The sequence below is a fragment of the Phyllobates terribilis genome, unplaced genomic scaffold (genome assembly GCF_046119375.1).
Source record: "Phyllobates terribilis strain yellow unplaced genomic scaffold, ASM4611937v1 Scaffold_3__8_contigs__length_932513732, whole genome shotgun sequence".
Classification (NCBI taxonomy): Eukaryota; Metazoa; Chordata; class Amphibia; order Anura; family Dendrobatidae; genus Phyllobates; species Phyllobates terribilis.
The window spans coordinates 758,829,459-758,844,567 of NW_027362763.1; the positions used below are offsets into that span (position 1 = coordinate 758,829,459).

Below are 15,109 nucleotides of genomic sequence, written 5' to 3' on the forward strand. Positions count from 1 at the left end.
ATATTTTACTGTTGGTATAATGTTCCTTTTCTGAAATGCTATGTTACTTACTTCCACGACAGAAGTAATGGGACATACACCTTCCAAAAAGTTCAACTTTTGTCTCATCAGTCCACAGAGTATTCTCCCAAAAGTCTTGGCGATCATCAAAATGTTTTTTTGGCAAAAGTGAGACTAGCCTTTATGTTCTTTTTGCTCAGCAGTGTTTTTTTTCTTGTAACTCTGCCATGTATACCATTTTTGCCCAGTCTCTTTCTTATGGTGGAGTCATGAACACTGACCTTAATTGAGACAAGTGAGGCCTGCAGTTCTTTGGATGTTGTTGTGGGGTCTTTTGTGACCTCTTGGATGAGTCGTCAATGCGCTCTTGGGGTAATTTTAGTCGGCCGGCAACTCCTTGGAAGATTCACCTCTGTTCCATGTTTTCGTTATTTGTGGGTAATGGCTCTCACTGTGGTTCCCTGGAGTCCCAAAGCTTTAGAAATGGCTTCATAACGTTTGCCAAAATGATAGATCTCAATTACTTTCTTTTTCTTTTTTTCCTTAATTTCTTTGGATCGCAGCATGCTGTCTAGCTTTTGAGGATCTTTTGGTCTACTTCACTTTGTCAGGCATGTCCTATTTAAGTGACTTCTTGATTGAGAACAGCGGTGGCAGTAATCAGGCGTATGTGTGGCAAGGGAAATTGAACTCAGCTTCCAAAAGATGTGATAAACCACAGTTAATATATGTTTTAAAGGGGGGGGGCAATCATTTTTTCACAGCAGGCCCTGTAGGTTTGGATTTCATTTCCCCTCAATAATAAAGACCTTCATTCAAAAACTGCATTTTGTGACTACTTGTGTTATCTTTGTCTAATATTTAAATTTGTTTTGTGATCTGTAACATTTAAGTGTGACAAACATGCAAAAGAATAAGAAATCAGGAAGGGGGCAAACACTTTTTCACACCACTGTAGATGTCCAATCTAAATGGAGTATATACTGTTAGATGTTGCACCTTAATATAAGTAGACATCTGAGACACCCCTGAAGGGCCCAAGTCTTTTGTATAAAATAAATGATTGTTAGCCAATATCTACGGTAGAGAAAAAGCTAGAACATGAGAAACTTAAGAGTACGTTCACGCTTACAGATACGTTGCGTTTTCGATTTTCTGCCTGGACCATCCACTGTATATTGAAGTACCAGCATAAATAGGATTTTTTTTAAATCCCATCAGCACACAGAAGAAAAGCTCTACTGTGTAAAATTCAGCAGTGCTACAGATTCAACATCTACCCCGTCAATTTATGCTGAGGATATTTATCGTAACTTAAAGAGTGAAATTTGGGAAAACTCAAAATTTCCACAGCAAATCCAAACAATTTAGTGTGAAATATTCTGATGTGAAAATTTCACAGCTGACAGTCCTATGTGGACACCCTTTAGGACTTCTTGGAATATTCTAGCCTTTTGGCAAAATGGTCAGTGGTCAGCTATCAGCCTTACAAATTGGATGAAATAGCAAACTTGTCAATTTGTGTGCACAGTACCTCAATTGCATAAGTATAGTCGATATAGCAATAACGCAGTTCAAAATTAGTATATGCAGTGTTCACATATACTGTATGTTAGCGGAGCCAGTCTGCATTTGTTTGAGGTGAAATAACTTGAAATGGAGAATAAGGATGCGGCTTTTTAAATAGCAGGATCACTTTAAATTTCAAGAAAGCATTATGCAACCGGCAGTGAGCCCATGACAGCCTCTCCAAAATGACCCTACATTGACAAATGATGCCAAAGATTTTCATTGCAATGCAGATAAAGGAAAACAGGTGAAACATAGCATGAATCTGTGATTGAAACCTGTCTGCAGTCAGTTCACATCGCTGCCTTATGTTTCAAATTGACGTGCTCATCTTGTCTTGTAAGAAAAAAAAATCTCATAATCAGTTTTAGCACCCCAGAGCCTTTCCAATTCTCAAAGTAATATTCCAAACAGCTCAAGTGGAGCAAATAATACAGAACTCTGTATCCAACCTATTGCAATGCTATCAAATGGCAGAACTCGGATAATAGGAGCCGTAAATTTATGAGATATTTTGCAGCAAGCCCGGGCCGCAGCATTGCACTTAAATGAGTAGTGCTTGGCATGTGTCTGATTTTCTCAAATTCGTCTCTGAGGTGCTAAAGCTAACAGTTTGTTACTCAGACACGGAGTAAGTGGTTTAACGTGACTTAACTGAAAGAAAACTACATCTGGATGGGACAAAATTAATTGGTTTCCGCTCTTTGCAAATTTTAAAACTTGAACGTAAAAACTGTTTTCGGCAATTCCCAAAAGCAAAGTTCTTATCTGCGGTCATTAAATAAAAAAAAAAAAGCAGCCGTGGATTCTAAATAACGGAAACGAATGGTGGGAGTCTACAAGACGGAAATAAGACATTGTCATTACTTTTAAAAGGAGTCATTAAAATTAATGGCAGGAATGAACCTCTGCAAAGAAGACAGAACAGCATTTCTTCTGAGAGGTTACAGAGCTGGTAAGATAGGAGACAACAAGGAGAATTGCTGCAGGCATCAGCAAGAAGGTGAATACACAATCAAAGAGAATATAGGGGCTTTCTTGAGTGAATGCTCTTTATAGAATTGCTACCAAGGAACGAGGGAAATTACAACTTTAACCCTAGATCTTGCACTAGGAAAACAGATAGTTGCAGCTATTAATACAATATGTTGTGAGAATCAGCTCTGGAGGCACAATGTGCAGCAGTTCTCCAACCTGATGAATGCTGTGATTTGATATGGTCTCTTATCTCCATTAGCACAATCACTTCTTCTAAATACTCCGCCCTAGCCCTTTAGAGCACTTGACATAATCTATTTGGATATTTACATTTTTTATAATTTATCACTTTAGGTACAGGCTTGTTGAGGAGCTGCAATATAGTTATTCAGAAACCTAAAATTCTTGGTTACTTACCTCTTCTAGATATGTTTTTATTCAGGATCAAGGCATGTTGGACACCCCTCTGATGAAGCAAGGGTGAAACACGCGTTGGGGCGCCAGGACCACCTGTTAGATTTTCTTCATATATATATATCTAAGTAACTAACTTAGGTCAATGGCTTTTTTGTGAACACTTGTTCCCCTATAATATAGATTTTTTTTTAGGCACTGACAAGCTAGGTATATTTATTGGACATCTGTTATTTAGTCTGTTATGTACATTTTTCTAATAATTTATGTACTAAGCATTCACATGCAGTCCTCCAATGGGTGACCATGATTTTTAATATTTTCTTTATTTTAATAATTCTAATATTCAGTGTGTTTTATGTTGTTCGTATTTATTTTTTTCCTCGCAGATTTGAAGCAGGTACAAATCTGCAGCATGTCAATCCTTTCAACATTTCTGCATTCTAATTAATGGGAAAAAATGTTTAAAAAAGCACACAAAAACATGAATTTTTTTATGCAGTGTTTTGCCAGTCAAGAGACACATTTTAATGCAGACATGTCTGCAAAAAATACTGACCCTAAAACTTCAAAGCAAAACCTTTATCAGTACTGCGCACCCTAATCCACTGGTCCAAATAGCCAAATAGCATATGCGATCCCTGCTGACCTAGTAAGAAATTGGATTTGAAGAAATGCGGCCTATAATATAATATCCAGGGTCTCCACAACAGAGGGCAGCATGAAGTACAGAAAGGTCTGAACACTACAAGAAGCTTGATTTTACCCTGAAAAGTGTGATAAATCAACTGTGCAAGAGGCGTGGTTGGTCATGAGAGGAGTCCACTTGTTTGCTCTCTACAGCTTCTCTATGTCTGGCTCGGCTTGATTGGTCTCACTCTCTTTCCATATGAGAAGTTACCAACCAGTTGATTAAGCCAAGCTAAGTGGGGAGAAGCACGAGGACCGACCATTGAACATTTCTCCCCATACTTGGCTCGCTCGTCAAGCACAGTTTCACAGTAACGGTGTCTTGATTTCTTGCTTACCTTCGTTTGGCTGACCAGTTCTCCTTAAAAGAGTTTTTTTGAGACTTTGATATTGATGGATTATCCTTTACATAAGCCAAAAATATCATATTGGCATAGCACCAACTCTAGACACCTCAACCAATTTAAGAATTCCTTGGAAAACAGAGCTTGTGTTTACCAGACAAATGAAGTACCTAATATTGTTTTAATTCGCATTTGGTACAGGTGCAGGAAGATTTGATATTGGTGGCTTATTCTAAGGATAAGATATATTTATATCAAAGAAAATCCCTTTCATGCAAGCAAAGGAAAATGAAATTCAGTTATAATTGTTCTGTCATCTGTGTCTACATAATAGTCTCCAACTAAAGCCACAGGAATCTGCATGTACCATTTACCACCGAAAGTCTCTTCCCAAATAGAGGAAAGATGTTTAATCAAGCTTGTATGGCAGGAAGCAAAGAGTATATACAGCTCGGACCTTGGGAGATGTATGGGTATTATATAATGCTGTAATGGCTTTGTGCTCATGGCTCTACCACATGCAAGGAGCTTGTGGGTTAGTGTAGCCCCTTTTAGTATAATTTGGTAATGTGGGCCTCTTGCAATAAGCCATAAAGGCAATCTGTTGGTAGGATCAACCCTCCTAAGCCGTTTATATAGGCATGCAAGTCATAGGAAGCTGAATAAAATTATACATGGATATCTGCGATCTAATGTATTATTCCAGAGAAATCCATGTTTATCTTATATGTAAATGAGCTGTACCAGGCTATGGCTGGACACAGATCTGCATGAGAATCTGCTTCCAGAGATTATTTTACTTGAAGGGTCAGTTACCAGTGTGAGACATGTAACTAACACAGAACAGGAGAACTGAACTTTGTCTCCTTGCAAACACATTTACTGCAGCTCACACAGCTTCGCTGTATTGGAGCAATATTACAACCCTGTCTGCCTGTGAGATGGAAGCTGAGAGGAACCTGCAGATGTGTCAGGTACAGTCACACACAGCTCTGCAGTGAGATCAGGAGAGCAGAGAGCGGCCATTACACATCACACTGGTAACTCCCCCTTCATGTAAAATAATCTCTGGAGGCAGAATTATCTTCCAGGCAGCGTCCTCCCCAGAGCCTGGAAGGGGTCATTTACATACAGTTTAAGAAAAATGTGGAATTCTCTGGAATAAGACATCAGATAGCAGATATCAATGTATAATTTTATTCAGCTTCCTATGACCTACATGCCCATATAGACGCCTCAGGATGGATGATCCTACTGACAGTTTCCCTTTAATATCATACCAGCAAATGAAAAATGCCCTGTAGAGCTGGTGGAAAAAGTAAAAATTCCCGTTATTTCTGGAAAAGCAGGTAAATCTTATAAGAGCAGTCTAATCTTCTGCACGCCGGTGCTACATCCCTTTTGAAATATACTTGCCTCCTTTTGTTCCCGCTATTTTAGAAATGTCTACAGCAGATTAGTTTGATCCCTTGGCTCATTACTTAAGGTCAAGTTGAATGTACACTTTTCTGGGGTGGCAGTTAGTCAGGGAACTATTGCATGTTTATGACCATCTTTAAAGGGAACCTGACATCAGGATTTTATACCCCAAACTAATGACATGTATGTAAAGCCGCATTAATGCGGATTAAGCCTTAACCTTTCTTGTAGAAATCTGTTTTGCTGTTTCAAAGAAATACGTAATTGAAATTGTATGCTAATATATGCAAGTGGAGTGGGCGTGCCCTGCACTTACAGCTCTCCTGACTCTCTCTTTATTTCCCCTGCCCACTGCCTGCCTCCGGTCTCTGACTGACAGGTCAATCATGTTTCAGTGGCCTGCAGTCAGAGACAGGAGGCAGGCAGTGGGTAGGGGAAAAGGTAAAGAAGCAGGAAGGCTCTAAGTGCAAAGTCTGTCCACGGCACTTGCGGATCATTAGCATACAATTGCAACTATGGATTTCTCTAACACTGTAAAATGGATTTCTAAAAGAAAATTAAGGAACTATTGAGCATTTAAGTGGTTTTACATACATTACATACATGCTGCTAGTTCGAGGTATAAAATCCAGATGACAGGTTCTCTTTAAAATGTATGTGGATTTCTTCCCTTCTATATCAGCACTTTTATCTGACTGCGAGCGGTAACAAAGTCATCCTTTATATCCATCAAAATAAATATTAACTGGCCTTATTGTAACCATGCAAGAAAACACTAAATTCAGCTTTCCACTCAAGCTTTTATTCTTCACACTTTGTGTTTTCAATACTAGAACTAACGACAATAAAAAATAATGGTCTTTTTCCCTAACGAATGGCGTTCTCTACTTCTTTTCTAGCCGAGTTGCAACGGTAATTGACAATTTTCTTAATTCAAATAATTTAGATAAGGCTGAATATTGACACATAAAAGCGATTATGAAAATTCCACCGCACTATGTTAGCAGGACGCCAGGGGAGAGAGATCATTATTGTGACTACTGACTGAATTAGGCAGTGCACAGTAGGTGAATTAATCCCCATCACTGCCAACATAGAGACAAAAATAACTATGGGGAGGGAGACAGGATTTCATTCACTTTTAATTTTCAACCTAATCGCTTTTTCATTTTGATCTGTATACGTTTTACATTGTTAAACTAGGTTAACAACAAACATCAGATTCCTGCGCAAGTTAGTCAAATCTGAGTAAGAGAAATGCAGTGGCACCAAACATACCATTAGGGAGGTTTCACACAAGAGAGTTTTTTTTAAAAAAAAATGTTATTGCAGTTTTTGGTGCAATTTTTTGAGCTAAAGCCAGAAATATACCCAGGAAAAGATAAAAAAAAAAATATCCAAGATTCATCCATTTATCTTTTTGTGCTTAGTTTCTAGATGATTTTTATGCCTGTGCCAAACTCTTTATGGCTTTTGCACCATTTTGAAGCTACTTTAAGTACTCATCATTTTTTAGGTTTGCTCAATATTATGGGAATACAGTAGCTATCATTATCCAGATGTTCTTACCTAAATTAGCATTTGAGACTTTTCGAAAAAGTCACAACATTTTTTTCACAATTGCATTCCAGTACTTAAGGGGAGTACAAAATCTGTGATAGATTTATTTTTTAACGTACAGAAAAAAGTTTAGCATAGGAAATGGTTAAGTTAAGAAAAAGTTTTAAGGCTATTTACAGTAAAAAGGTGCACAAATAAAAAACAAAGCATCTTTGCATTTGTGACAAATTCATCAAACATTGAGCATCATATTGATGAATTTAGGGCCAAATTTGCCAGTGCAAAAGAAAAGAAAAAAAGAAAATAATGATTAAAAAATGTAAATGATTAATCAGGGCATACATTTTCTGTAACATTTTATTGAAGGCCAAAAGATCTGCCATGGAATCAAACTGCGCACGCGCCGCCCAAGCCACTGACGGTGGTATGAAATTTCAAACAAGATGCAGATCACTGAAGAATAAATGACCTGCCATTGAAATATCGGGGGACAGGTGGAGGGGCCGGAGTAGGAGGAGAAGACTCTACCTACAGTCCCACTCTTGTGCACTGAAATATCATTAGCAGAAAATTTCAAATCCTGATATACCAAAGATATCAATATAATCAGTATAAAAGCACCATTATGGCCATGCCTTTACTGTATTTTGCTAAATCCTGCTGCAGGGTCTCTTTAAGGGACATGCAATTATTCTGTATGGCTATGATAATGGTCTTATGGAATAATTTCTACTTGTGCCCAATGTACCAAAGTCTATAGCTCCTCGCTGTCCACGTACTGGGAACACAAATTTCTCTGATCCTCTGCAAATCCTTCAGTACAGAAAAGTATTCTACTAAGATTATGTGCAAAGAAATAAACTAGGCTCCTTTCAGGCATCGCTTACCTTACAACATTCCTAACCACCTGTTTCTCCAGATCATGGTGCCTTGGCTAAACATCATAGATAGTATTTTGAGTTTCTTCATGAAGTTAACATAGACTGATGAATAGTGTTGAGCCACCCCCGTAGTGTTCGGGTTCGGTTCGGTTCGTCGAACACTGGGATGTTCGAGGAACTGTTCGTCGAACTGTTCGTCGAACACCTTAGAACACCGTCGAACACCGTTAAAACCAATGGCAGGCAAACAAAAACACATAGAAACACATAGAAAACAAATGCAAAGGTGTCCAAAAGCTGACAAACTGCTCAGAAGACACTCTCTTTAAAAAAGCCGGCCGGCAAATTCAGCAGCGGCATACACCGGTACCCGACAATTTAGACAAGAAGGAATAGAGCATCACACATAGATTAGATAGATAGAAACATGTCAGTCACACATATAAGAAGCACAGTGACAGTGTTGGTTACTGCACTTGTCATTTAGTGTAAAGGATTTATTAAAAAAAATATTAGTGTTTTCATGCACCGTCTCTTTAAAAAAGCCGGCCGGCAATTCAGCATCTGTACCCGACAATTTAGAACAGAAAGAATAGAGCTTCACACATAGATTAGATAGATAGAAACATGTCAGTCACATATATAATAAGTACAGTGATAGTGTTGCTTACTATACTTGTCATTTAGTGTAAAGGATTTATTTAAAAAAATAATAGTGTTTTCATGCACTCTCTCTTTAAAAACGCCGGCCGGCAATTCAGCAGCGGTACCCGACAATTTAGAACAGAAAGATAGAGCATCACACATAGATTAGATACATAGAAACATGTCAGTCACATATATATGAAGTACAGTGATAGTGTTGGTTACTGTACTTGTCATTTAGTATTAAAATAAAGGATTTATTATTAAAAAAATTGGCGTGGGGTTCCCCTTAATTTTAGGCTCTAGCGGAGGTTAAGCAGACGGCTGGGGCAGATGTTTGAAGCCTGGGAAGGGGGTAATACCCACGGAGCTTCCCAGGCTACTAATATCAGCCCCCAGCTGAATACATAGCCTTTACTAGCTATTAAAATGGGGGACCCCCCAAAAAAAATGACGTGGGGTCCCCCCTAATTTAATAGCTAGCAAAGGCTAGGCAGACAGCTGGGGGCTGATATTAATAGCCCAGGAAGGGAGTCATGAATATTGGCCCCCTCCCAGGCTAGAAACACCAGCCGTCAGCCGCCCCAGAAATGGCGCATTCATAGGATGCGCCAATTCTGGCACTTAGCCTCGCTCTTCCACGCTGCCCTGGTGCGGTGGCAGGGGGTAATAGGGTTGGGGTTGATGTCAGCTTATAATGCCAGCTGACATCAAGCCCAGGTTAGTAATGGAGAGGCGTCTATAAGACACCCCCATTACTAACCCCATAGTCAAAGTTAAAAAAAACACAAACACCCAGAATAAAGTCCTTTAATTGAAATAAAGACACAATCCTTTATTGTTCTAAATTAAACTCTACTTACCATCACACCCATTCCAGCTGAAGCCAACGATCTCCTGCAATAAAAGAAAAATAATAAAGCAACCTCATCCTTACCTTTCCAAGGTTCCCACGACAGCTTCAGCTCTGCTACATCGAGATGACAGGCTGGACCGCAGCAGAACGCTGCCATCCAGCCTGTCATCCCGCAGACACTGAGAAGCGCAGGCTTGCTTGCGCTGCTCAGCGTCTCTCTGTGACGACATCCAGATGAGCCGAGTTCATGTCCAATGAACTCGGCTCACCTCATGCACGTCACTGACAGCGTGGGAAAATTCTCACGCTGAAGCGCTGATTGCAGGAGAATTTTCCCACGCTGTCACTGACGTGCAGGAGGTGAGCTGAGTTCATTGGACATGACCTCGGCTCATCTGGATGCCGTCACAGCGAGACAGTGAGGAGCGCAAGCATGCCTGCGCTTCTCAGTGTCTGCGGGATGACAGACTGGATGGCAGCGTTCTGCTGCGGTCCAGCCAGTCATCTCGATGTAGCAGAGCTGAAGCTGTCGTGGGAACCATGGAAAGGTAAGGATGAGGTTGGTTTATTATTTTTCTTTTATTGCAGGAGATCGTTGGCTTCAGCTGGAATGGGTGTGATGGTAAGTATGGTTTAATTTAGAACAATAAAGAATTGTGTCTTTATTTCAATTAAAGGACTTTATTCTGGGTGTTGTGTTTTTTTTAAATACTTTACTAGAAATTCATGGCGGTCATGTCTAATACTGGCGTGACCCCATGAATTTTGGGCTTGGGGCCAGCTGATAATACCAAGCTGGCCCTAACCCCTTTATTACCCAGTGAGCCACCGCACCAGGGCCCTGGATGAGTTGGGTACAGCGCCAGAAGATGGCGCTTCTATGAACGCGCCATTTTCCGGGGTGGCTGCGGACTGCAATTTGTAGCGGGGGGGGCCCAGAAAGCTTGGGCCTCCCTGCGCTGCAGATTCCAGCCCCCAGCTGCCTAGTTGTACCTGGCTGGACACAAAAATAGGGCGAAGCCCCACGTACTTTTTTTTAAATTATTTCATGAAATTCATGAAATAATTAAGAAAAAAAGGCCTTCCCTATATTGTTGTGTCCGGCCAGGTACAAATAGGCAGCTGGTGGATGGGGGCAGCCTGTTCCTGCCTGCTGTACCTGGCTGGACACAAATATAGTGCGAAGCCCCACTTCAATTTTTTTAAATTATTTCAGGAAATTCATGAAATAATTTAAAAAAACTTGACGTGGGGCTTCGCACTATATTTGTGTCCAGCCAGGTACAGCAGGCAGGAACGGGCTGCCCCCAACCACCAGCTTCCTATTTGTACCTGGCCGGACACAACAATATAGGGAAGCCCTTTTTTTCTTAATTATTTCATGAAATAATTTAAAGAAAATTGACGTGGGGCTTCGCCCTGTTTTTGTGTCCAGCCAGGTACAACTAGGCAGCTGGGGGCTGGAATCCGCAGCGCAGGGAGGCCCAAGCTTTCTGGGCCACCCCGGCTGCAAATTGCAGTCCGCAGCCACCCCGGAAAATGGCGCGTTCATAGAAGCGCCATCTTCTGGCGCTGTACCCAACTCATCCAGGGCCCTGATGCGGTGGCTCACTGGGTAATAAAGGGGTTAGGGCCAGCTTGGCATTATCAGCTGGCCCTAAGCCCGAAATTCATGGGGTCACGCCAATATTAGACATGACCACCATGAATTTCTAGTAAAGTATTTAAAAAAAACACAACACCCAGAAAAAAGTCCTTTAATTGAAATAAACACACAATTCTTTATTGTTCTAAATTAAACCATACTTACCATCACGCCCATTCCAGCTGAAGCCAACGATCTCCTGAAATAAAAGAAAAATAATAAAGCAACATCATCCTTACCTTTCCATGGTTCCCATGACAGCTTCAGCTCTGCTACATCGAGATGACAGGCTGGACCGCAGCAGAACGCTGCCATCCAGCCTGTCATCCCGCAGACACTGAGAAGCGCAGGCTTGCTTGCGCTCCACAGTGTCTCTCTGTGAGGGCATCCAGATGAGCCGAGTTAATGTCCAATGAACTCGGCTCACCTCATGCACGTCACTGACAGCGTGGGAAAATTCTCCTGCACTCAGCGCTTCAGCGTGGGAGAATTCTCACACTGAAGCGCTGAGTGCAGGAGAATTCTCCCACGCTGTCAGTGACGTGCAGGAGGTGAGCTGAGTTCATTGGACATGAGCTCACCTTATGCACGTCACTGACAGCGTGGGAAAATTCTCCTGCACTCAGCGCTTCAGCGTGGGAGAATTCTCACGCTGAAGCGCTGAGTGCAGGAGAATTCTCCCACGCTGTCAGTGACGTGCAGGAGGTGAGCTGAGTTCATTGGACATGAGCTCACCTTATGCACGTCACTGACAGCGTGGGAAAATTCTCCTGCACTCACCGCTTCAGCGTGAGAATTTTCCCACGCTGTCAGTGACGTGCATGAGGTGAGCCGAGTTCATTGGACATGAACTCGGCTCATCTGGATGTCGTCACGGAGAGACGCTGAGCAGCGCAAGCAAGCCTGCGCTTCTCAGTGTCTGCGGGATGAGAGGCTGGATGGCAGCGTTCTGCTGCGGTCCAGCCTGTCATCTCGATGTAGCAGAGCTGAAGCTGTCGTGGGAACCATGGAAAGGTAAGGATGAGGTTGCTTTATTATTTTTCTTTTATTGCAGGAGATCGTTGGCTTCAGCTGGAATGGGCGTGACGGTAAGTATGGTTTAATTTAGAACAATAAAGGATTGTGTCTTTATTTCAATTAAAGGACTTTATTCTGGGTGTTTGTGTTTTTTTTAACTTTGACTATGGGGTTAGTAATGGGGGTGTCTTATAGACGCCTCTCCATTACTAACCTGGGCTTGATGTCAGCTGGCATTATAAGCTGACATCAACCCCAACCCTATTACCCCCTGCCACCGCACCAGGGCAGCGTGGAAGAGCGAGGCTAAGTGCCAGAATTGGCGCATCCTATGAATGCGCCATTTCTGGGGCGGCTGACGGCTGGTGTTTCTAGCCTGGGAGGGGGCCAATATTCATGGCTCCCTTCCTGGGCTATTAATATCAGCCCCCAGCTGTCTGCCTAGCCTTTGCTAGCTATTAAATTAGGGGGGACCCCACGTCATTTTTTTTGGGGGGTCCCCCATTTTAATAGCTAGTAAAGGCTATGTATTCAGCTGGGGGCTGATATTAGTAGCCTGGGAAGCTCCGTGGGTATTACCCCCTTCCCAGGCTTCAAACATCTGCCCCAGCCGTCTGCTTAACCTCCGCTAGAGACTAAAATTAAGGGGAACCCCACGCCAATTTTTTTAATAATAAATCCTTTATTTTAATACTAAATGACAAGTACAGTAACCAACACTATCACTGTACTTCATATATATGTGACTGACATGTTTCTATCTATCTAATCTATGTGTGAAGCTCTATTCTGTCTGTTATAAATTGTCGGGTACCGCTGCTGAATTGCCGGCCGGCTTTTTTAAAGAGACGGTGCATGAAAACACTATTATTTTTTTTGATAAATCCTTTACGCTAAATGACAAGTACAGTAAGCAGCACTTTCACTGTACTTCGTATATATGTGGCTGACATGTTTATATCTATCTAATCTATGTGTGAAGCTCTATTCTTTCGGTTCTAAATTGTCGGGTACAGGTGTATGCCGCTGCTGAATTGCCGGCTTTTCATGTTTCACTGTTGGCACTGTTCCCATCGATTTGGGCAATCACTGTAATGCCACAACCACCATGGCTGTGGCATTACAGTGAGTGGCAGACAATCCCTGCATGATTGGTGCTCTAAATAGCGCCAGACATGCAGGACACGCTTTTGGTGCACGAACAGTTATCGAACATAACCTCGAACAGCCGAATTTTTTGCAAATCGTTCGGGTTCGTCGAACAACTCGAACACCGCCCAAAACAGCTCGAATTTGAGATTGGCGAACAGTTCTAGTCGAACACCGCTCATCTCTACTGATGAATTGCCTGCACAACATTTTACTACAGTGTGGAAGTGAAGTATTCCATCCCACCTTTATCCAAGATTCTGATTTCTCTCCGAACCTGACAGTTTTTTGTGAATATTTGCATTCCCACACAATAGTGCTGGATCATCTTTTTTTTGCCAACTAAGAAAAGAGAAGTTAGAAGCAATAATTCCAGGTGTAAATTTGGCTCTAAACTTGTTAGCTTGCTCAATATGCAAATTGCCTCTTCAGAGAAGAAGAGGACTTGAACTCTAGTGCCACCTATAGGAAGTAGCAATCCTGAAAGTCATTATGGACCCTTTAACGAGCTTTGCAATATGACTTAGGATAAAAGCCAGAACTATAATCTCAGTTTGCAGACAGTGTTTCGGGGTATTGCGCCTCGTCAGTGCAAAGTATGAGATCTGATTTGGTTAGGCGAGAGGCTTAAAACTGGGATCTAAGGGGTAACATTTCTCCTTGTGGAGAATGACAAGCCAGGCCTGGCATGTCAGAGTGAGGAGACTTATATGCCATGTACGCTCCTCTGGGAAATTAAATATGCAAATTGTCTCTTTAGAGAGGAAAAGGACTAGAACTCTAGTGCCACTTATTGGAAGTAGCAATCCTAAAAGTCAACCCTTTAACAAGGTTTTGTCAAACAACGCTGATTGGGACATGGAACATATAATAATTTTTTAGTTTTATTAGTTGGTTTTGTCAAATTGACAACTGGGTTTCACCATTCTTTTTATCATTATTTTTTTTATTTACACCACAATCTTGCAAGGTTGTATTGTGGAAGTGAAAGACATGTTTATTTCCATTCGTGCACGTGTATTATAAGGCAGCATAGATCAGCATTACGCAATCTACTTTTGCAGAGATTACATTTACAAGCAGAAATTGTCTTTGCAATAATAATAATAATAATAATAATAATAAAAAATCTGTTTCAAATTTGCACAGCTTCATGCAAAATCTTGATTGGTTTTGCATTACAGGAAAGCAGTTGTGTGAAATAATACTTCCTTGACCCTGGTGAAACAAGCACTTGGCTCAGTCTTCCCTTAGCAGTTTTATAGTTTGGTTCTGGAATTTTTTGCAGTTTATTTCATGGGGCTAGCCCCTGCCAAACACAATACACACTGAAAATTTTGTGGTACTTGTGTTCTACTATACAAGAAAAAAGTTATTGTGCCAAATAAATGGAAACACATTAATCTTACCAGATATCTGAAGTGAAACGCTCATGTGGTCAAGCTGGGTTTCATTTACTCAAAGTGATTTTTCTAGTTTATTGCACACGAGTAGTAGAGAAATTTAACTACAGAACAAAGTTTACACCTTGTCGACTGGAGAGCTAGATACCATATGTGTACGTTTCCTGCCATTGTAATTCCTAAGATGTTTGGTGGAGAGCCACAGACAGGCGGCGAGTCTAAATATAATAGTTTATTATTGATAACTTACGTATAAAATTCATTGCTGCTAAACTGATAAACAGAATATTTAATACATTGATGATTTTTCCAGTTAAAATCATAATAAAAGAATTTTGTAATCTTCCAGTTTAATCTAAATGTGTGTGCAGTCATAGCATTGGTAATCATCCTGAAATTAAAAGTGTTTTCTATGATTTTACTAAATTTGGGGGCAATCAAATTAACAACATTACTTACCTTTTAGACCCTGTCTGATCAAGCTCCTCTTGTCAACCCTGCTGGTCATGCAGTCATAACGCAACATCTATCATTCATGT

The 15,109-nt window shown here is 41.0% G+C and overlaps 2 protein-coding genes across 4 annotated transcripts in view; both read right to left on the minus strand.

Annotated features, from left to right (window-relative positions):
• MACROD2 (mono-ADP ribosylhydrolase 2) overlaps window positions 1–15,109 on the minus strand; it is a 2,798,553-nt gene that overhangs the window by 1,486,414 nt on the left and 1,297,030 nt on the right. The gene's annotated exons all lie outside the window — the stretch shown is intronic.
• The window catches only part of LOC141257856 (uncharacterized), a 100,726-nt gene continuing 89,426 nt past the window's right edge, over window positions 3,810–15,109 (minus strand). The window contains exon 4 of the mRNA XM_073672865.1: window positions 3,810–4,012. Coding sequence (XP_073528966.1) covers window positions 3,810–4,012 — 203 coding nt within the window. The remainder of the gene's footprint in view (window positions 4,013–15,109) is intronic.